This window comes from Pristiophorus japonicus, chromosome 9 (assembly GCF_044704955.1).
Source record: "Pristiophorus japonicus isolate sPriJap1 chromosome 9, sPriJap1.hap1, whole genome shotgun sequence".
Classification (NCBI taxonomy): Eukaryota; Metazoa; Chordata; class Chondrichthyes; family Pristiophoridae; genus Pristiophorus; species Pristiophorus japonicus.
This window is the reverse complement of record NC_091985.1, coordinates 93,405,169-93,428,104: the sequence shown is the minus strand read 5'-3', so window position 1 is coordinate 93,428,104 and position 22,936 is coordinate 93,405,169. Positions and strand designations below refer to the sequence as shown.

The 22,936-nt window shown below is 46.1% G+C and overlaps 1 protein-coding gene across 2 annotated transcripts in view; it reads left to right on the top strand.

Moving 5' to 3' along the window:
- Positions 1 to 753: 753 nt before the first annotated feature.
- pnpt1 (polyribonucleotide nucleotidyltransferase 1, mitochondrial) overlaps positions 754 to 22,936 on the top strand; it is a 92,864-nt gene continuing 70,681 nt past the window's right edge. The window contains exons 1-6 of one of the 2 annotated variants that reach the window (XM_070889601.1): positions 754 to 965; positions 14,371 to 14,431; positions 15,177 to 15,251; positions 15,328 to 15,433; positions 16,752 to 16,801; positions 18,886 to 18,949. In XM_070889601.1, the coding sequence (XP_070745702.1) occupies positions 754 to 965; positions 14,371 to 14,431; positions 15,177 to 15,251; positions 15,328 to 15,433; positions 16,752 to 16,801; positions 18,886 to 18,949 (568 nt within the window). The remainder of the gene's footprint in view (positions 966 to 14,370; positions 14,432 to 15,176; positions 15,252 to 15,327; positions 15,434 to 16,751; positions 16,802 to 18,885; positions 18,950 to 22,936) is intronic. The other variant, XM_070889602.1, reaches the window with a different exon arrangement.

The following is a 22,936-nucleotide window of genomic DNA, read 5'->3' as shown; positions in this document are numbered from 1 at the left end:
TCCCTCCAACCACCATCTGCCCCACCTGTGACAGAGACTGTAGATCCCGCATTGGTCTCATCAGTCATCTGAGAATGCATGTTAGTGTGGAAACAAGTCATCCTCGACTCCGGGGGACTGCCTAAGAAGAAGGTCATCTGCCATAATTTCTTCTCATCTGGCTCAGCGTCAAATTAAGTTTTTTGTTTTATAACACTCCTGTGATGCACCGTGAGATGTTTTACTATGTTAAAGGCACGATATAAATACAAGTTGTTATTGTTGAAGTGTGAGGGCAGGGAAAGGGGAGAAATGAACAAAAGGGAAGATCTGTGATGGGGTGGAAGGCAGAAGAGATTAAGAGACAAAAGGGATGATGTAACAAGGTAAAAGGAGATGGTAAGGAAACGTTAACTCTGTTTCTCTCTCGACATATGCTGCCTGACCTGAATAATATTTCCAGCATTTTCTGTAAATACAAGTTGTTTTGGACCGAATATACTCAGCACCACCACCTGCTGTTCTAAATGTATTACTGAAAGTTGCAATTTGGTAAAATATTTCAGAATTGTGATTTAGTCTCGAGAAAATACAAAGGAAACAAAGCAAAAATATTAAAAGACAAAGAAAAGAGAAAGGGAGAAAGATAGAAGAAAGAAATTATGAGATGAAAGAATCAGAATCGAGGACAGTAAGGAGCGCTATTGTTGGTCAATCTGATTCTCTCGGGCTGAAGCAGCCAATGGGAGGCGAGTTTACAGCGAGGTGCCTGTCATGGCGGCGCCCTGTCAGAGTGTTGGGGCCATGAAGCTGTTGGGGTTTCGGGGATTCTGCGGCTCGTTACCATGGAGAGTGCCCGCGCTCGAGAGCCCGTTGCTATGGAGCCCGGGCATGGGGTGGGGGCGGCAGCCGGTGAGGAGAACTCACCAACATTTGTGGACCAGCAATGAGCCCCGGGGCCGAGTCTCCGTGGATCTGGGCAGCAGGTGAGCGAGGCCGGTGTGCCAGCCCGATGCCGGTCGTTCACTGCGATAGAGCGATCCTGTCAGGGCAGCATGTTTCGTGACCTCACGGAGCTTTTTTTAAAAGAGGCCAAGCCACCACTCCATGGGGCAAATGAGATGGTTTTCGGAACAGAGCACGCTGGTGGGGCAAACATTGAACAGTTCTGGGGGACAACAGTGGTTGCGGGGATCAGTGCAGTTTAGCTTGGGTAACTCTATGGCTGAATGTGAGAGACTTGCTTTGGAGAGATCATCATAGACAGTCCCTCAGAATCGAGGAAGATTTGCTTCCACTCTTAAAATGAGTCCTTAGGTGGCTGAACAGTCCACAGGAACCACCGTCCCTGTCACAGGTGGGACAGATAGTCGTTGAGGGAAGGGGTGGGTGGGAGGGACAGATTTGCCGCACGCTCCTGCGTGCTCTTGGTGATGAGACTCGAGGTGCTCGGCGCCCTCCCAGATGCACTTCCTCCACTTGAGGCAGTCTTTGGCAGGGACTCCCAGTTGTCAGTGGGGATGTTGCACTTTATCATGGAGGCTTTGAGGGTGTCCTTGTAACATTTCCTCTGCCCACCTTTGGCTTGTTTGCCATGAAGGAGTTCAGAGTAGAGCACTTGCTTTGGGAATCTCGTGCCTGGCATGCAAACAATGTGGCCTGCCCAGCAGAGCTGATCAAGTGTGGGGATGTTGGCCTGGTCAAGGACGCTAATGTCGGTGCGTCTGTCCTCCCAGGGGATTTGTAGGATCTTGCGGAAACATCGTTGGTGGTATTTCTCCAGCGACTTGCGGTGTCTACTGTACATGGTCCATGTCTCTGAGCCATTCAGGAAGGCGGGTATTACTACAGCCCTGTAGACCATGGCAATATCCCCTTGCAGTTTCCTTTGGTCCTCAGAATTATTTACAATGCCTCCTATTTTAGTATGTTCTGCAGATTTGGACACCACTCCTCTTAACCCTTTATCCAAATCTTTGATGTACATAATGAACAGAAGCATGGGGCACTGCTACCCATTGAACAGTTCTGGGAGACTCCTGTGGTAACATGTGGTTGCGGGGATCACTGCGGTTTAGCTTGGGTAACTCCATGGCTGGCTGTGAGAGACTTGCTTTGGAGAGAAGAGACACAATGCCTGGCTTGGGAAGTATGTGGGACTTTGCAAGAGAGAGCTTCGGCTGTGGAATTGTGAGATAATTGGAGATTAATAATAACTTCACGGTGGGGCGGGCAATAATCAAGGGAATAATGGCGGCATGTGAAAAAGGAACGGCAGAAATCATGGGGGATTTTAACCTACATATCGATTGGTCAAACCAAATCGCACGGGGTAGCCTTGAGGAGGAATTCATAGAATGCATACGGGATTGTTTCTTAGAACAGTATGTTACAGAACCTACAAGGGAGCAAGCGATCTTAGATCTGTGTAATGAGACAGGAATAATAAACGATCTCCTAGTAAAAGATCCTCTCGGAATGAGTGATCACAGTATGGTTGAATTTGTAATACAGATTGAGGGTGAGGAAGTAGTGTCTCAAACGAGCGTACTATGCTTAAACAAAGGGGATTACAGTGGGATGAGGGCAGAGTTGGCTAAAGTAGACTGGAAACACAGACTAAACGGAGGCCCAATTGAGGAACAGTGGAGGACTTTTAAGGAGCTCTTTCATGGTGCTCAACAAAAATATATTCCAGTGAAAAAGAAGGGTGGTAAGAGAAGGGATAACCAGCCGTGGATAACCAAGGAAATAAAGGGGAGTATCAAATTAAAAACAAATGCGTATAAGGTGGCCAAGGTTAGTGGGAAAATAGAAGGTTGGGAAAATTTTAAATGACAGCAAAGAATGACTAAGAAAGCAATAAAGAAAGGAAAGATAGATTACGAACGTAAACTTGCGCAAAACATAAAAACAGATAGTAAAAGCTTTTACCGATATATAAAACGGAAAAGAGTGATTAAAGTAAATGTTGGTCCCTTAGAAGATGAGATGGGGGAATTAATAATGGGAAATGTGGAAATGGCTGAGACCTTAAACAATTATTTTGCTTCGGTCTTCACAGTGGAGGACACAAAAACCATGCCAAAAATTGCTGGTCACGGGAATGTGGGAAGGGAGGACCTTGAGATAATCACTATCACTAGGGGGGTAGTGCTGGACAGGCTAATGGGACTCAAGGTAGACAAGTCCCCTGGTCCTGATGAAATGCATCCTAGGATATTAAGAGATGGCGGAAGTTATAGCAGATGCATTCGTTATAATCTACCAAAATTCTTTGGACTCTGGGGAGGTACCAGCGGATTGGAAAGCAGCTAATGTAATACCTCTGTTTAAAAAGGGGGGTAGACAAAAGGCAGGTAACTATAGGCTGGTTAGTTTAACATCTGTAGTGGGGAAAATGCTTGAAGCTATCATTAAGGAAGAACTAGCGGGACATCTAGATAGGAATAGTGCAATCAAGCAGACGCAACATGGATTCATGAAGGGGAAATCATGTTTAACTAATTTACTAGAATTCTTTGAGGATATAACGAGCATGGTGGATAGAGGCGTACTGATGGATGTGGTGTATTTAGATTTCCAAAAGGCATTCGATAAGGTGCCACACAAAAGGTTACTGCAGAAGATAAAGTTACGCGGAGTCAGAAGAAATGTATTAGCATGGATAGAGAATTGGCTAGCTAACAGAAAGCAGAGAATCGGGATAAATGGGTCCTTTTCGGGTTGGAAATCGGTGGTTAGTGGTGTGCCACAGGGATCGGTGCTGGGACCACAACCGTTTACAATATACATAGATGACCTGGAAGAGGGGACAGAGTGTAGTGTAACAAAATTTGCAGATGACACAAAGATTAGTGGGAAAGCGGGTTGTGTAGAGGACACAGAAAGGCTGCAAAGAGATTTAGATAGGTTAAGCGAATGGGCTAAGGTTTGGCAGATGGAATACAATGTTGGAAAATGTGAGGTCATCCACCTTGGGGGAAAAAAACACAGTAAAAGGGAATATTATTTGAATGGGGAGAAATTACAACATGCTGCGGTGCAGAGGGACCTGGGGGTCCTTGTGCATGAAACTCTTTTTGGAGTTTATCTAAAAAACATAAAACATTAATCCGTGTCACCCGACCTGGATGACACACCAGACATTTACAAGGCCCTATTTTTTTACCTTTTTTTTTGTGTTTTTCTTTTTTTTTTTTTTTTGTTTTTTTTTTGGGCACTAAAATCACATTTTTCCCCAGTGCCCCCTATAAAAGGGAAGGGGGACACTAAAAGCACCGGCAATTAAAACAAATTAAACTTTAAAACGTAAAATCAAATTAAAATTTGGTTGCCGGGCGTGATGATGCACTCCAGTCCCTCCGGTGCCCACCTCTCGCGGAAGGCCGCGAGCGTACCGGTGGACACCGCGTGCTCCATCTCCAAGGACACCCTGGACCGGATGTAAGAGCGGAAGAGAGGCAGGCAGTCAGGTTGAACGACCCCCTCGACCGCCCGCTGCCTGGACCGGCTGATGGCACCCTTGGCCGTGCCCAGGAGCAGTCCTACGAGGAGGCCTTCGGACCTACCCGCTCCCCTCCGCACAGGGTGCCCAAAGATCAGGAGATTGGGACTGAAGTGCAGCCAGAATTTCAGGAACAGCCCCTTCAAATAATGGAACAGGGGCTGCAACCTCGTGCACTCAATAAAAATATGGAACACGGATTCCTCCAGACCGCAGAAATTGCAGGCGGCCTGGGAGTCCGTGAACCGGCTTAAAAATTTGTTGCACGGCACTGCTCCATGTACCACCCTCCAGGCCAAGTCCCCGATGAATAGTGGGAGGACCCCTGCGTAGAGTGCCCTCCATCAGGGACCCCCGCCTCCTCCGGACGGCAAGATGGTACGCCATGGCGTGTCCGGACGGCCGGCGAGGATGGCAAAGTTGAGAGTGTGCAGGAGCGGCCCGTACAGGAAACCCCTCCGCGCGGTACTGAAAGGCACGGAGGGGATTTCCCCGAGGCGGCTCAAGTTGTGAGGCGCCGGCCCCTGAGGGAGGTTCCGGGATTTGGCGCCAATGAGGAATTCCGTCCGGACGGGGGTCAGTTCGGACGGGATCTCCACACGTGCTTGAGCCTCCTCGATGCACCTAACAGAGTCAGGGCCCAAAGCTGTTTTTAGCGACTTGATGGCTTCGGCCGCGTGGCAGACGTCGGCTGAATTTAGGCGCCGCGCCAGCGTGCCTGGCGCCATCCAGCCCGCTCCTCCGCCATCGAGCAGGTCCCTGACCCTGGTCACCTCACCAGCCACAGCCCTCTCTTCCGACCGCCACATAAAACCTCGGTCGTGGAGGTACGGATTCCCGAGCAGCGGCTCCTGCAGGACAGCCGCCACTTCAGCCGGCGGAGAGCTGCGCTTGGTGGAGACTTTGTTCCAGACCCTGATGAGGTCCCTGTAAAAGACAGGCAGCTCCCGGAGGGCGGTCCTGACACCCCCCAAGTTCACAAACAGGAGCTGCGTGTCGTAGTTGAGGTCGCGCTGCTGGCGGAAGAAATACGTCGCCAGAGCGCACCACCTAGGAGGGGGCTCGACGTAAAGGTATCTCTGCAGGGTCTGAAGACGGAAAGTCGCGAGCTGGGCGCTGACGCACACCAACGACTGACCGCCCTCCTCAAGCGGGAGACTCAAGACCGCAGCAGAGACCCAGTGCTTCCTGTTGTTCCAGAAGAAGTCCACCAGCTTCTTCTGTATCTTGGCGACAAACGCAGGGGGAGGGGTCAAAGTGACCAGCCGGTACCACAACATTGCGGCCACCAGCTGGTTTATGACTAGCGCTCGACCCCTGTAGGACAGCACTCGGAGCAGTCCTGTCCAGCGCCCTAGGCGAGCGGCGACCTTGGCCTCCAGCTCCTGCCAGTTCGCCGGCCAGGCTCCCTCGTCGGGGCTAAGGTAGACTCCCAGATAGAGGAGATGGGTCGTGCTCCAGGCAAAAGGCCTGAGCTCCTCCGGCAGGGAGTCCACCCGCCACTGACCCACCAGGAGGCTGGAACATTTCTCCCAGTTGATTCTGGCGGAGGAATCGGCCGAGTAAATCTCTTGGCACTCACGCATCCTCCGCAGGTCAGCGTGATCCTCTACCGCGAGGAGCACGTCATCGGCGTAAGCCGAGAGGACGACCTCCACGCCCGGCCCTTGCAGAGCCAGTCCCGTCAACCTCGTCCGCAAGAGGCGCAGGAAAGGCTCCACGCAGATGGCATATAACTGGCCGGACATGGGGCATTTCTGGAGCACCCCTCTCCTAAAGCGAAGGGGCGCCGTCAAGGACCCGTTAACCTTAATCAGACACTCCGCGGCGGCGTACAAAAGTCGGATCCGGGCGACGAAATGCGTCCCGAACCCGAAAGCGCGCAGAGTTCCGAGCAGCTAGTCGTGATCCACCCTGTCGAACGCCTTCTCTTGGTCGAGGGATAAGAAGGCGACCGACAGACCAGCCTCCTGGGAATGATGGATGAGGTCCCGGACCAGATGGATGTTGTCGTGGATTGTCCGGCCCGGGACCGTGTAGGACTGGTCGGGGTGGATCATGTGGTCCAGCATGGCACCAAGGCGAGCAGACATCGCCCTGGCGAAGATTTTGTAGTCCGTGCTGAGGAGGGAGACCGGGCGCCAGTTCTTAAGGAGGCGGAGATCGCCCTTCTTAGGCAGCAGGACGATGACTGCCCTGCGCCAAGAGAGGGGCATCTCCCCGGTCGCCAGACTTTCCCCCAGGACCCGCGCGTAGTCGCTCCCCAGGACGTCCCAGAACGCCCTGTGGAACTCCACGGTCAGCCCATCCAGCCCCGGGGTTTTTCCCCTCGAGAGCCGGTCGAGGGCACCGGTCAGCTCCGCCAGGCTTAGCGGAGCTTCCAAATTTTCACCGCCCTCCGGGCTGACTTTCGGCAGGTCCTCCCACAAAACTCTACGCGCTTCCTCGCTGGACGGATCCGGAGAGAACAGAGCCCCGTAATATTCACGGGCCCTGTTGTTGACGCCCTCCGGATCCGAGACGAGAGAGCCGTCGTCGGCCAGCAGCATCAAGAGCTGCTTACGGACACTCTGTCTTTTTTCCAGCGAGTAGAAGAAGGGGGAGTCGTGGTCCAGATCCCGCAGGAACCGGATCCGCGACCTCACGAACGCGCCTCGGGACCCGACGAGCTGCAGGTCCTTCAGCGCGGCCTTCTTCGCTTCGTACACCGTCCGCAGGGCCAGGTCCTGGACGACTTGACCGAGACGGGCTTCCAGGTCGAGCACCTCTTTTTCTAGGCGCCCGACCCTGGCTGCCCGCCTCTTGGTCGACCCCCTCGCGTACTCTTGACAGAAGACGCGGACGTGAGCCTTGCCCACGTCCCACCATAGCCTCAAGGAGGGGAAGACCCCCTGCTTCCTTCTCCAGTCGGGCCAGAATCGACGGAACGAGTCCTGGAACCGCTCGTCTTCCAGCAGCCGGTTGTTAAAGTGCCAGTACGCGGACCCCGTCCTCGCACGGAGCGAAGCGAGCTCCGCCCACACCAGGTGGTGGTCCGAACACGGCACCGGCCGCATGGAGGCCGCCGGGACGCAGGAAACGTACGCCCGAGACACGTAAAGGCGGTCGACTCTCAACCATCCAACTCCAGGCCTCACCCAAGTAAAGGCGCTGGAGTCGGGGTGGAGATTTCGCCAGACGTCCACCAAGTCGAAGGACCCGACCAGGTCCCTCAACTTCTCCATCGCCGTCATGCACTGCGGGGCACCGGAGCGGTCCCTCGCCTCGAGGGTGCAGTTAAAATCCCCCCCGAGGACAATGCAGTCGCCGACGTTGACGGAGCCAAGAAGAGCGGACACCTCTTCAAAGAAGCTCGTTGTGCATGAAACTCTTTTAGAGAAAGTTGCCTTTAGCAGAGGATGGTTTCGATCCATCGACCTCTGGGTTATGGGCCCAGCACGCTTCCGCTGCGCCAATCCCAAAAAGTTAGTTTGCAGGTGCAGCAGGTAATCAGGAAGGCGAATGGAATGTTGGCCTTCATTGCGAGAGGGGTGGAGTACAAAAGCAGAGAGGTCCTGCTGCAACTGTATAGGGTATTGGTGAGGCCGCACCTGGACTACTGCATGCAGTTTTGGTCACCTTACTTAAGGAAGGATATACTAGCCTTGGAGGGGGTACAGAGACGATTCACTAGGCTGATTCCGGAGATGAGAGGGTTACCTTATGATGATAGATTGAGTAGACTGGGTCTTTACTCGTTGGAGTTCCAAAGGATGAGGGGTGATCTGATAGAAACATTTAAAATAATGAAAGGGATAGACAAGATAGAGGCTGAGAGGTTATATCCACTGGTCGGGGAGATTGGAACTAGGGGGCACAGCCTCAAAATACGGGGGAGCCAATTTAAAACCGAGTTGAGAAGGAATTTTTTCTCCCAGAGGGTTGTGAATCTGTGGAATTCTCTGCCCAAGGAAGCAGTTGAGGCTAGCTCATTGAATGTATTCAAGTCACAGATAGATAGATTTTTAACCTATAAGGGAATTAAGGGTTGCGGGGAGCGGGCAGGTAGGTGGAGCTGAGTCCACGGCCAGATCAGCCATGATCTTGTTGAATGGCGGAGCAGGCTCAAGGGCCTAGATGGCCTACTCCTGTTCCTAATTCTTATGTTCTTATGGCGCATTGAAATGAGGATGCCAATATGGAAAGTATTCGGAATATCTATTTTAATTGAAATGTGGATTATGATTTTGGCAGTGGAGGGGGAGACGCAGCCAGGCAAGGTACTAACAATTGGAAAATCTGGGGTAGGAAGGAAACTGAGGTCATGCACCACAGGGCTTGGCCTGAATGGCAGGCAAGGCAGTTGATGAGGCTAAAGCAAGAAGTACGTAGGTGTTTGGGAGTCGAGATCGATAGTTTTTGTTTTGTTTTGATGTTGAGCTGCAGGAAATTTGTACCCTTTTAGTAATTTTAAATACCTCTATCAAATTATCCCTCAACACAAGAAATAGAAGCAGGAGTAGGTCATATGGCCCCTCGAGCCTGCTCCGCCATTTAATACGATCATGGCTGATCTGATCATGGACTCAGGTCTACTTCCCTGCCCGTTCCCATAACCCCTTATCCCCTTATCGTTTATGAAACTGTCTATTTCTGGCTTAAATTTATTCAATGTCCCAGCTTCCACAGCTCTCTGAGGCAGCAAATTCCACAGATTTACAACCCTCTGAGAAGAAATTTCTCCTCATCTCAGTTTTAAATGGGTGGCCCCTTATTCTAAGATTATGCCCTCTAGTTCTAATTTCCCCTATCTGTAGAAACATCCTCTCTGCATCCATCTTGTCAAGCCCCCTCATAATCTTATACGTTTCGATAAGATCAGCTCTCATTCTTCTGAATTCCAATGAGTAGAGGCTGAATTGCAATGAGTAGAGGGCCAACCTACTCAACCTTTTCTCATAAGTCAACCCCCTCATCTTCGGAATCAACCGAGTGAACCTTCTCTGATCTGCCTCCAAAGCAAGTATATCCTTTTGTAAATATGGAAACCAAAACTGCACGCAGTGTTGCAGGTGTGGCTTCACCAATACCCTGTATAACTGTAGCAAGACTTCCCTGCTTTTATACTCCATCCCCTTTGCAATAAAGGCCAAGATTCCATTGGCCTTCCTGATCACTTGCTGTATCTGCATACTATCCTTTTATGTTTCATGCACAAGTACCCCCAGGTCCCGCTGCACTGCAGCACTTTGCAATCTTTCGCCATTTAAATAATAACTTGCTCTTTGATTTTTTTTTCTGCCAAAGTGCATGACCTCACACTTTCCAACATTATACTGCATCTGCCAAATTTTTGCCCACTCACTTAGCCTGTCTAATCTCTGCAAACAAAAACAGTCCATATTATTAAGTCTTTCTTCATATTTGTATTTCCTCATACTAGACTAGCATCTTAGTGAGTCTGTGCTGTACCTTCACTAATGCTTTAGTATTCTTCCTACAGTGTGGAGCCCAAAACTGAATACAGTACTCAACTATGATCTTAGGTTTTATGTAAATTCACAATTACATTTGACTTTTATATTCTGTACTGCTTGCCATAGAACACAGTATTCCATTAACTTTTTTTTATGGCTTTGTCCACTTGAGGTGTTGCTTTTAATACTGTGATCATAGGCCCCCAAATCCCTCTGCTCTTCCACATCACCCAGCTGTCCACTATTCAGAATATGTTTTTTTTTTAAACAGAAATGTACCACCTCACATTTACTGACATTAAATACCATCTACAATGTTTTTGCCAATTCCACTGTCTTATCAATATCCACTTGCAGTTTCCTTTGGTCCTCAGAATTATTTACAATGCCTTCTATTTTAGTATGATCTGCAGATTTGGACACCACTCTTTCTAACCCTTTACTCAAATCTTTGATGTACATAATGAACATGGGGCACTGCAACCCATTTCCACCCACTCTGAGAAACTATCCTTAACACCAACTCGTTTCCTCCCTTCTAGCCAGTCTTAATCCAATTTTCTACCCTCTCCCTAATTCCATACCCTTTAATATTCTCTTCTATGTGGAACCTTGTCAAAGGGGGACAAGAGTGGAGCAGATGAATACATTTTTAGCAGGAGTAAGATTTTATATAAATTCACAATTACACTTTGATGTTTATATTCTGTACCGCTTGCCATAGAGCACTGTATTCCATATCAGAATTCAAACCATAATCTCGTGTCCTATTCTAACCCTAGCTTACCCCCTTGTACTTTGTGAAAATTCAGAACTTTACAATGAATATGTAATAACAGACACATTTCTGCAGCAAGAAAGATGGCAATTAAAGGAGCATGTATTTGTTGAGGTGATATATTTTTTCAACTTCAAATATTTCCCATCTCACAACATGTACACTAGTTTTAAAATCTACTTTTTAGGAAATTTAACTTTATCTCCTTCTTCACCCAGGAGCTGCTAAATCTGGTCTTCACACTGAGGGATTCATTTAATTGACATCTGCTGTGGGGCTACCAGCAAGTGGCTCCATTTGAAATCCTGTTTGATTAAATCTGCCAGCCATAACTGAGTAGCAGAGATGGGAATACCAACATAGCATTAATGTATTTATTGCTGAAACAGAACATTTCAGTATAAAATCATAAAAGTAGCATTAAATGCTAGTTGTAGTTTTGTCACAATTTCTGATGTGGGTGTACAGGTATAATTAAAAAATTTGCAGATGATGCAAAACTTGGAAATTTAATAAATAATGGAGAGGTCAGTAACAGACTTCAGGAGATGTCGACAGATTGATGTGCAGACATATAGTAGATGAAATTTCATGTGGACAAGTGTAAAGTGTTACATTTTGGTAGAAAGAATGAGGAGAGGCAATATAAATTTAAATGATACAATTTTAAAGCGGGTGCAGGAACAAAGAGTCCTGGGGGTGTATGTATACAAATCTTTGAAGGTGGCAGAGCAAGTTAAGAAGGCTTTTAACAAAGCATGTGCGAGCCTTTGCCCTAAAAGCAAGGAATTTACGCTAAACCTTTATAAAACACTGGTTAGGTCTCAGTTGGAGTATTGTGTTCAATTCTGGGCACCACACATTAGGAAGGATATAAAGGCTTTTGAGAGGATGCAGAAAAGATTTACTAGAATAATACCAGGGATGAGGGACTTTAATTATATGGAGAGACTGGAGAAGCTAGGGTTATTTTCTTTAGAGTGGAGAAGGTTAAGAGGAAATTTAATAGAGGTGTTCAAAATAAGGAAGGGTTTTGATGGAGTGAATAAGGACAAACTGTTTCCAGTGGCATAACCAGAGGACACAGATTTAAGGTGATTGGCAAAAAAAAACAGAGACAACTTGCGGAAACATTTTTTTATGTAGCGAGTTGTGATCTGGAATACACTGCCTGAAAGGGTGGTGGAGGCAGATTCAATCGTGGCTTTCAAAAGGGAATTAGATAAGTACCTGAGGAAAACAATTTGTAGGGCTACTGGGAAAGGGCGGGGGAGTGGGACTAGCTGAAGTGGCTGTTGCAGAGTTCCGGCATGGGCTCGATGGGCCAAATGGCGGCCTCCTGTGCTGTAACCATTTTATGATTCTAGGTGTGAACGCCGATAGGTTCAATATTCAACTAAGATTTGACTTCTAACTGCTATTGGGTCAAACCAGCTTCCTAGCCAAAGAGCTTTGTTCAAGATTATTAAAACACGCTAAGTAAATAAATAATTCAATACAATGTATTAAACTTAACTGCATCTGCAGGTATGCAAAGTGTTTTTAGTAATCATGAAAATAAATCACCACTATGTGTAATAATGTAATAGGATGCATTGGATATATATCTGAGGCCATTCGGCCTGGGCTAGGGCTGGGGAGCGGACCTGGACCGGCACGAAATCGTGGGCCACAGAGAGGGAGAGGGAGCGAGCTCAAAGTACAACCCCTAGTAAAATGGAGAGTTTACAGACAGTAGAATTGTTCTTGCATAGTAGGACATCGCTGTTGCTTCCATTTGCAGTGGAACTCCTTTTAGACTACAAGGAAATACTTCAGTTGCTGCATTAGGTTTGCATCACTGATCTTTGATGGCATTGGGTGGTAGTTATGAGTTCAGTCTCTTGAGAGATGCATCAGTTGCCTGGTATTGTAATCGTGATGGCATTCCTCTCAAATTTGTTCTATTCTATCTCATATTCTCCCTCTCTCTTCCACTGAACTGTCAGACTTATTTCCTGTAATGCTTTCCTATGATTGAAATTCTCGTCAAGCCTGCTTTCCATCATAATTACACTCCCTATTCATTTTATCTATCTCTGACTTGAGTCCTTTTAAGCCCGGTCTCCAAACTAGCTGAGAGTGAGAACTCAATTTGGGGAAACATGGATGCAAACTGATTTCTTACATTGTGGAGTATTGGGACAATGATTGCACCCTCTAATTTATTCTCCCACCGTTAAGTTCATAAAAAACTCCTAGCTGTCCCCAAATGTAATAAAGCAACATTCTAGAACAGTTCTTCCTACTCTAATTTCTTCCCTCCTTGTCCAACAGAACGGACAGTTTCATGGATACTGACTCATGTTACCTCACAGAATAGATCACCCTTGATGTGTGAGCCTGGTCAGTGAACATTGACAGGTTGTCCAAACTAGCTTACTTACCACTGAGCAGTATTGAAGGAACTAAAATGACTCCTGTGGCCTCATGCTGACTGTCCATTCCCTGTTGCCACCTTTCATGGCTGCCATCCACAAGCCAACACTGCCTGCCATTCGCCTTTCTATGAGCTCTACTGCGCAAGCGCGGCCATTACAGCGACATCAAGAATGTCATTTTTTCCCCCCTGCGCATGCGCAGAAGGCCCGGCTCCTTTTTCCAGTGCAGACCGCAGGCTCCACCCCCCCCCCCCCCCCCCCCTCCCCCCGAGGCGACTGGCCACACTGCGTGACTACAGATTAGAGGCCAAACATCAGGGAAACTTCGGAGATTGTTTTCTGGAGCGTCTATTTACCTAATTAAGCAGCACAATTCGGGCAATACGCCAGAAAACGGGCTCAGGGAAAATTGAGTCCCTAATCACTAGTCACTGACCAAGGTTGGTAAGTGCATCTGTACTGACATCAGATAGGTCCAGGTTAAGCAGAGCTGTGATGCTCCCACAATTGAATAACCTGCCAATGTTCACTGACCAGGTTCACACATCAAGGATGATTTATTCTGTGAGGTAACATGAGTCAGTATCCATGAAACTGTCCATGCTGTTGGACAAGGAGGGAAGAAATTAGAGTGGGAAGAACTGTTCTAGAATGTTGCTTTATTACATTTGGGGACAGCTAGGAATTTTTTATGAACTTAACGGTGGGAGAATAAATTAGAGGGTGCAATCATTGTCCCAATACTCCACAATGTAAGAAATCAGTTTGCTTCCATGTTTCCCCAAATTGAGTTCTCACTCTCAGCTAGAGGGAGTGCTGAGCAGGAGTCAGTACTGTTCCCACCCCACAGAGTAATGCAAAATTGACAAGCGTATCATTTTCTGCCTTGCTTATGCAGCTTAGTGGATAGTTCCACAGGTCAGGCAGCAGGTCTCTTGCCCACTTTCTCGCCAGAAGCAAGATTTTTCATTTTTATTTTCAAGTAATCAAAAGAAAACCGGTTCTAGGATTTCAGAAATTGACTTTTGTATTTGATTTTACACCAGTTGAATGGTTTATTTTAAAGCAAGCAGTAACTCAAACACCGATTTATCGCTATGCTTGTGTTTTGTTTAATGAGAATGAGTGAGGAGTTTCCTTGGCATGAGGAATATCCGCACGAAGAAGGTTATAATATACTAAAGATACATAATGCTTTATTTAATGCGTTTTGTCTTTTTGTTACCGCAGAAAGCTTGAAATTTCCACGGGGAAGCTTGCCAGGTTTGCAGATGGATGTGCTCTGGTGCAGGTAAACTCACACTCTTTTTAGAATTTCTGTATGGAGCTAAATTGATTTGTCCCTGAACAGTAGGGAATTGAAGTACAGATATTGAAATTTCAGTATGCTATAGGCATTTCTGGTTACATTTTGTTGATTTGAGGTGAATTGTGCTTTTTTTTAATTGGGAACTTTAATGACTGATTCTTCAATTGCCTTCATGTTTCAAAAAGAAAGTGAATATTTTGGAAAATACTTCCTCTATTGAGCAGTTCAAATTATGGATGTAGGGAGGAGGGAGAAATTGAAAGAAAATGACATTTTTGAAAAGGCTTCAAGTCTATTGTATTGTTAGCAACTTCTGACTTCCAAATGACCGAGAGTAACTCATCACCTTTACTCATCACATTATTGTAGACTTGGGGTTCCACAACTTGCATTATGATCCTTTGTTTTAATTAGCATCCTCATCCATACGTCCGTTTAGGAAAGGTGATTTTAAGAGTAGATTTTCAACTTGGTTATAGTTGTATAGGGAAGTGTATCAGCTTGCCCAACTGTGAACTTGGCTGTCAGATGACCAAAAAACAGCACTTCCAGAACATTTAAGGACAAGTAAAAGCAGATGATTGGCAATAAAATTGAGAGAAATGTAACTTAATGTGAAGCTTGAAAGGAACCTCTATCCTACATATGTTAATATTTGTGTGCTAAGTTAACAATTCAAAGAAGCTTTCAAAGTATACTTTGTTGATTATCTTTTCTCACTGTGAAGTTAGGAGAGACATCAGTGATGGTTACAGCTGTCAGCAAAACAAAGCCTACTTCATCCCAATTTATGCCATTGGTGGTAAGTATTTTCTTAGCATTTTATATTTGGTTGATATTGTAGATTCTCCTGGAGAATAACAAGCCTTTCTTATCAGGTTGATTACCGTCAGAAAGCTGCTGCAGCAGGAAGAATACCAACAACCTATTTACGAAGAGAAATAGGCTACACGGATAATGAGATTCTGACTAGCAGAGTAATTGGTAAGATTATCTAATGTAGAGTAAGCTTAATGTAGCAATTTTTTCAGTACGTTTCTACAAATAGCTTATGGTAATTGCAGCAACAATTTTACATTTTGAGAGTCTGTTAAATATATGGATGAATATGGTATGGAAATGTATTTTCAGAAAATTTCCATTTCTAATGCTTCATTTTCCGTGAAAATATTTAGAAATGTTGTATTATATTGTGGTATTGAAGTTTGGTAAGTGCATTTTATTCAAATTTCTCTTCTCTTCCCACCCCCCCCCCCCCCCCCCCCCCCCCAAAAAAAATTGGATTGAACTACAAAAATGCTGGGTTGGGTAGGTAATTAAGAACATAAGAAACGGCCCCTCGAGCTGGCTCCGCCATTTAATATGAACATGGCTCATCCGATCATGGACTCGGGTCCACTTCCCTGCCCACTCCCCATATCCCCTTAATCCCTTACCGGTTAAGAAGCTATCTCTGTCTTAAATTTATTCAATGTCCCAGCTTCTATAGCTCTCTGAGGCAGCGAATTCCACAGATTTACAACCCTCTGAGAGAAGAAATTCCTCCTCATCTCAGTTTTAAATGGGTGGCACATTATTCTAAGATTATGCCCCCTAGTTCTAGTCTCCCCTATCAGTGGAAACATTCTCTCTGCATCCACCCTGTCAAGTCCCCTCTTAATCTTATACGTTTCAGTAAGATCACCTCTCATTATTCTTCTGAATTCCAATGAGTAGAGGCTCAACCTCCTCAACCTTTCCTCATAAGTCAACCCCATCATCTCCGGAATCAACCTAGTGAACCTTCTCTAAACTGCCTCCAAAGCAAGTATATCCTTTCGTGAATATGGAAACCAAAACTGTACGCAGTGTTCCAGGTGTGGCCTCACCAATACCCTGTATAACTGTAGCAAGACTTCCCTGCTTTTATACTCCATCCCCTTTGCAATAAAGGCCAAGATTCCATTGGCCTTCCTGATCACTTGCTGTACCTGCATACTAACCTTTTGTGTTTCATGCACAAGTACCCCCATGTCCCGCTGTACTGCAGCACTTTGCAAATTCTCTCCATTTAAATAATAACTTGCTCTTTGATTTTTTTTCTGCCAAAGTGCATGACCTCACACTTTCCAACATTATACTCCATCTGCCAAATATTAGATGTTGTACTTCTTTTGGAGGGTGTATAAGGAGAAGACAGGTAATTGGCGATGAAAGTGGCTGAAAGAAGCCTCTCATCAGCAAATACAGAGCATTGCTGTCTTAATTTATTAAACCATATTGAGCACAATGCCAATTATTTCTTTTCTGTTGAATTCTTCAGACCGTTCAGTCAGACCACTATTTCCTTCAGGCTACTTTTATGATACACAAGTAAGTGCTGGGTAAAATGAATAATTAAGAATTAAGCAACTTTGAATACGTTTGCCGATTATTTTTTTGTGTGTTTTGACTGCATGTTCTAGTTGGTATATCTTTCTTTGACCAGGAAATAAATGCTATAAGAGAAATTGGTATAATTTTAAAATCGTGACATTAGACCCATTTGTTAATGTCAGTGAAACTTTATTACAACTGCAAATTGTAGGTGCAGCTCATGTAGTTACAGACATTGCTTATTGTTACAAAAGTCTTTTATTTTAGCATTGTTCATGTAATCAGCTATTCAAAATTAACACACATTACCATAATGGTAAGTCCGAATTTGTAGATACTTACTCATTTTTAACTTGGCCATTGGTATTACATTCGTGATGAGGATATTTAGAGAATTTATAACCGTATTCTCTATATCCTTATATATTCAAAGCAATCACTAAGAAAATCTCAGTACAAGTTTATCTTGGAGACCAAATGCAATGCATAATTAATCCCACACAAACTCTGTAAATTCTATCATACAATCATACATATATTGGTGGAACTGTAACCAAAAGAGCACTCTCAAACGAAATATTATGATCTTTGCCCCACCTTTCTGGATGAGGTTCTGAAGATCACCCAAACCATGACTGACCTCATCATTCCTTATTGCCAGCGGGACATGCAAACCCCCGACACATGTAGATTCACACAGCATTCACTCCAAAAAAGTGAGAAGCATCGCCTTAACTCGGACACCCTTCCACCCATCCTCCACAAACGTGTACAAATGATCTGTGCGCCATCTGCCAAACAAATAGGTGATGTGGTGGCTGTACCTGAAGGTGTGGATTCTCTTTCTACAGACACATCCAGTAGCCCAGCAGTTAAAGAAACAAATATACCTCCCACCCACACAAGATCAAAATGCCATACCTGCCTGATAGGACTTTTAATTCTCCCTTCCCACTCTGTGACCTGAACCCCCTGACTAGGATTAGTCCTGTCCTTGCCAATGCCTACCCTACCATGAAAAATTGTATGTGTAGGACCTTCGATGTCTATATCCAAGTATTCTAATTCCTACTAAGCAACATTTACTCTGTTGCTCTGTATTCTACAGTAGTCCGAGAAACCAGCGACATCTTGTATTTATATAACACCTTTAACGTAGTAAAAAGTCCCAAGGCACTTCACAGTACCGTTGTAAAACAAAATTTGACACTGAGCCACATAAGGAGAAATTAGAACAGTTGACCAAAAGGTGGAAATTAGAGATAGGGAGGGGCGAGGTCATGGAGGGATTTGAAAACACGGGTGCAAATTTTAAAACTGAGGCGTTGCTTAACTGGAAGCCACTGTAGGTCAGCGAGCACAGGGGTAATGGGTGAATGGGATTTGTTGTGAGTTAGGACACGGGCAGCCGTGTTTTGGATGACCTCAAGTTTACGTTGGGGGAGAATGTGGGAGACCAGCCAGGAGTGTGTTGAAATAGTTAAGTCTAGGCAAGGCATGGGTGTCAGCAATAGTTCAGCTGAGGCAGGACAGAGACAGGCGATGTTAGAGGTGGAAATAGGCGGTCTTAATTATGGCGCAGTTATGTGGTCGGAAGCTCATTTCAGGGTCAAAGCCATGCAAATTCTTGTCAAATCAATAATCCTGCTCAACTCAAATCATCGTCAAAATAAAAAGTTAGTCTTTAATGCTCTTGTAATAAAATATTTGTCACACTGCATCATTTAATAGATTAACTAAAATTTTGCTGCATTACAAAGATTGCTGAACAGTGCAAGAAGAAATGTCACAATTCAAGCAAAGTGCCTTTTAAAAAAAAACATTCGAGAAAACTTACGCTTATTGATTTTTGTATTAAATGCCAGTGACTGACTTAAGCACAATTACACAGTTGCACAAATGTTTTAGATGTTGTAATGCATTGGAATGTATGGCTGAAATGCTTCAATTATGAACGAACCTTGCCACCTACTTGCAATTGTCTGCTATTGCATGTACAAAGCATATCACATTTGTTTGCAGAAATATTATATTCCGAGGTGTTAGTATGAAGAAGCTCATGTTTCCTTTCTTTGTGTAAGATTGTTTGCAACCTCCTCGCAGTGGATGGCATCAATGATCCCGATGTACTTGCAATTAATGGAGGTAAGTAAGAACAGATCTTTCAGTAATTACTTCTATTTGTCACAGATTGCCAGCGGGGACTCTGAACATCTGGGCCCAAATCACAATATGGTAACAGTGTGTTGTGTTGCTGTTGATGCCCAGTGCTAGCCTCTTAGTCATCGAAATCTTTCCATGAAAGTGCCAGTTTACCTTGCTTTGTGTATGCATTGTGCTGGGTCTTTTATTTATTCTTTGGATGTGGGCAGTGCTGGCAAGACTATTTCTTGCCCTGTGATGGTGGGCCTTCTCCTTGAACCTTATGGGCATGGTGCTACCATGATGGTGTGAGAAGGGAATTCTTAGATTTTGACCCAGCAGTAATGAAGGGATAGTGGTACATGCCCAAGTCAAAATGGTGTTTGACTTGGAGGAAAACTTGGAGGTGATGGTGTTCCCACGATATTGCTACTCTTGTCGTTCTCAGTAATAGGGGTTTGCTGAGGTGGAAGGTGCTGTTGAAGTAAGCTTGGTAAATTGCTGCAGTGTATCCGGTAGAAGTACATACTACAGTCACACTGTGCCAGTGTGGAGGAGATGGATATTGAAGCCAGTGGCGGGGGCACTAATCAAATGGATTGCTCTCTCTGCTAATACTGAGCTTCTTTATTGGAGCTGCACCCATCCAGTGAAGTGACAAGTATTCCATCATGTTCCTGGCCTGTGCCTGGTAGATAGTGAAGAAGCTTTGAGTGGTCACTCATTGCAGAGTACCCAGTCTTGACTCTGCACTTGTAGCCACAGTGTTGATAATGACTGACCAGCTTAGCTTCTGGTCAGTTGTGACGCGCCCCCCCCCCCCCCCCCCCCCCCACCTAGATGTTGGTGATGGTAATCAATGTTCCCTCTAATTTTGTTTTGGCCCACGCGACCCCTTTATCGGGCTGCGCAGGGCCATTCAAAATTCCGTGCATGTGCGATTTTTCTATTTAAAAGCCAGCTCATCGACTACACGGGACCTGCAGTCGCTGCGTGGCTGCACGACTTAAAGGGAACGTTGATGGTAATGCCTTTCAAGTTCAGGGAAATTATTGTACTATCTCTATTGTAGGCAATAGTCATTGGCTGCCATTAACATGGCACAAATGTTAACCGCCACTTGTTCAAACCTGGATGATTGTCCAGGTCCTTCGGTAGGCTGAAGGAGCTGTGAATCACACTGAACACTGTGAAGTTGTTAACAAATAGCTCCACTCATGACCATATGCTGGAAGATGGTCATTGATTTAAGGAGCTAAAGATGGTTGGGCTGATGATGATCCCCTGGCAAACTACATAATGACTTAGAGCTCCAATGATTGGTCACCTACAACCATGACCATCTTCCATTGTTAGGTGTGAATGCAGCCACTAGATGAATTTCCCCTTGACCCCTATTGACCTCAGTTTTACTGAGACTCCTTGCTGTCATACTCTGTCAAATTCTGCGTGGTGTTCAGGGCCCACTGGCGGGTGAAGGCTCATTAAACAAACTACTCAAGGGTATAGGAAAGCAGACCCCATGGTTAGAACTTGCATTCCTGCACTACCACCCAATATTTCTGAACAGGAAGTGCATTCTGACTCTTGGAGCAAAAACAGTGTACCAGTAAAGATACTAAAGCTAATGGTAGGTGACCTTTAACAATGATAATCTTTAACACAGTGCCACCTATATAATCACTGATACTACAGGTAAACGTTGAAGACTTTCCCTTTGATAGACTCTGACACAGGAGTTTCAGTGCAATTTAAAATGAAATGCAGTAGCCCACACAGCAATTTTAATATATATTCAACTTTGTGCTGTGATTTTGCAAACACTAAAACCTTGGTATAGTGGTTAGAATGCGGAACTCGCTACCACATTGAGTGGTTTAGGCGAATAGCATAGATGCATTTAAGGGGAAGCCAGATATGTACATGAGGGAGAAAGAAATAGAAGCATATGTTGATAAGGTGGCATGAAATAAGTTGGAAGGCAATGTTCCCTCTAACTTTTTTTCCGCATGTGGTTCCTTTAACTGGCTGCACAGCCCTTTCAAATTTTTGCAAATGCACAGATTTTTCCTTGTAAAAGCCAGTGAGCGGTCTGCGCAGGACCTCCAGACCGCCTCACGGTCTCACAGCTTAGTAGCAACGTTGATGGGAGGGGTCTCATGGAGCAAAAACACTGGCGCAGATCTGTTGGGCCGAATGGCTGGTTTCTGTGCTGTAAAATTCTACGTAATTCCCCAAAGTCACTTCAAATTCTTGCAGCCTTCAGAGAGGATTCATCTCAGAGCTGAAAAAACAAGGTCATAATTAATTGCACCAAGTTGCTATGTAATGATTTAATTTTTTTCCCCACTTACTATCCTTTTTTAAAAAATTTATATTTAGAAATCTAAAGGGCCAAGGCCCAGAGTGCAGGACACCAACAAGATGTAAAAGAGAAGATGAGGTAAAACAAGAAGAAGTGATTAAGGCATGCCAACCTAAACATAAAGATTGTAGGAAGAGGGAATGATTGAGGGAGGGTAAGGGAGTTTAATAGTTTCAAGCTCTGGGCGGAAATGGCAACTGTAATACTTAATTAAGAAATGTAAGAAACGCAGATTTTCTGTTGTCTATCTTGTATTGATAAATTAATCTGATAACTTGGTTCAGTTAACTATGATTTTTGCCAGCCAACTCTGTTACAAAAGGGTTTGACCCTACTTCTCAAGTTTTAACATGAAACATTGTATGTAACTTGTTTGTTTAATGGCCTTTTTTGAAAAAAAATCTGGACCTGCCTGGACATATGCTATTAGAGTTTCAAATCTTGAATTTTAGAGTTGTTACTAATATCTGATAGGGAAAATCACACTTCAACCAATACGCTTTAATGTTGCAGCAAAACACCCCCGGCCTGCAGTTTCAATTCCATTGCACTGTTTTTTAGTGCAGTTCGCCAGATGTTGGCGTAACCGCCGCAAAATATCGCAGTATATGGGGCCCAGGTTTCCGCCCTCTGGAAAAATGCGCATCTCCATAAGGTTCGGCAACTTTCTGGAAGAAAAAGGGCGCCGAAAACTTACCTTGTGATTCTCCGGTCTCCTCAGGATGTCTTCATGCTCGGCGTGGCGTAGCACAAGGGGTCGTGGGCGCATGTGCAGTAGCTCTAGGCCCCTGAGGCTGCGAGGGAGGGGCCCGACCCGAGTCCAGGCCGAATGGGCTCACCGGGTGGAGATCGGGGCTCGGAGCTCCCTCTGTCCCCGTCCCCCCCCCCCTCCCATTCAGCCTTCCGCCCCCCTCCCTCCCTGTCGCTGGCGGGGCCCGCCCGCCCGGCATCTCGCTGGGGGCGGGCCCCGCCCGAAGTGGCGGCGGCAGTGGCCCGGCCCGTTCAGACTCTTTCCCACCCCTTCCCTTCCCATTTCCCCCCCTTCCCTTCCCATTTCCCCCCCTTCCCTTCCCATTTCCCCCCCTTCCCTTCCCATTTCCCCCCCTTCCCTTCCCATTTCCCCCCCTTCCCTTCCCATTTCCCCACCCATTTCCCCACCCATTTCCTTCCCGTTTCCCCCCTTCCCTTCCCGTTTCCCCCCTTCCCTTCCCGTTTCCCCCCTTCCCTTCCCGTTTCCCCCCTTCCCTTCCCGTTTCCCCCCCTTCCCTTCCCGTTTCCCCCCTTCCCTTCCCGTTTCCCCCCTTCCCTTCCCGTTTCCCCCCTTCCCTTCCCCTTTTCCCCCTTCCCTTCCCCTTTCCCCCCTTCTCTTCCCCTTTTCCCCCTTCCCTTCCCTTTCCCCCCTTCCCTTCCCTTTCCCCCCTTCCCTTCCCTTTCCCATTTCCCCCTTCCCTTTTTCCCTTTTCCCCCTTCGCTTCCCTTTTCTCACCCCCTTCTTCCACCCCCTTCCCCCCTTCCCCCCTTCTTCCACCCCTTCCCCCCTTCTACCCTTTCCCCCCTCTCTTCCCCCCCCTCTCTCTTCCCCCCCTCTCTCTTCCCCCCCTCTCTCTTCCCCCCCTCTCTCTTCC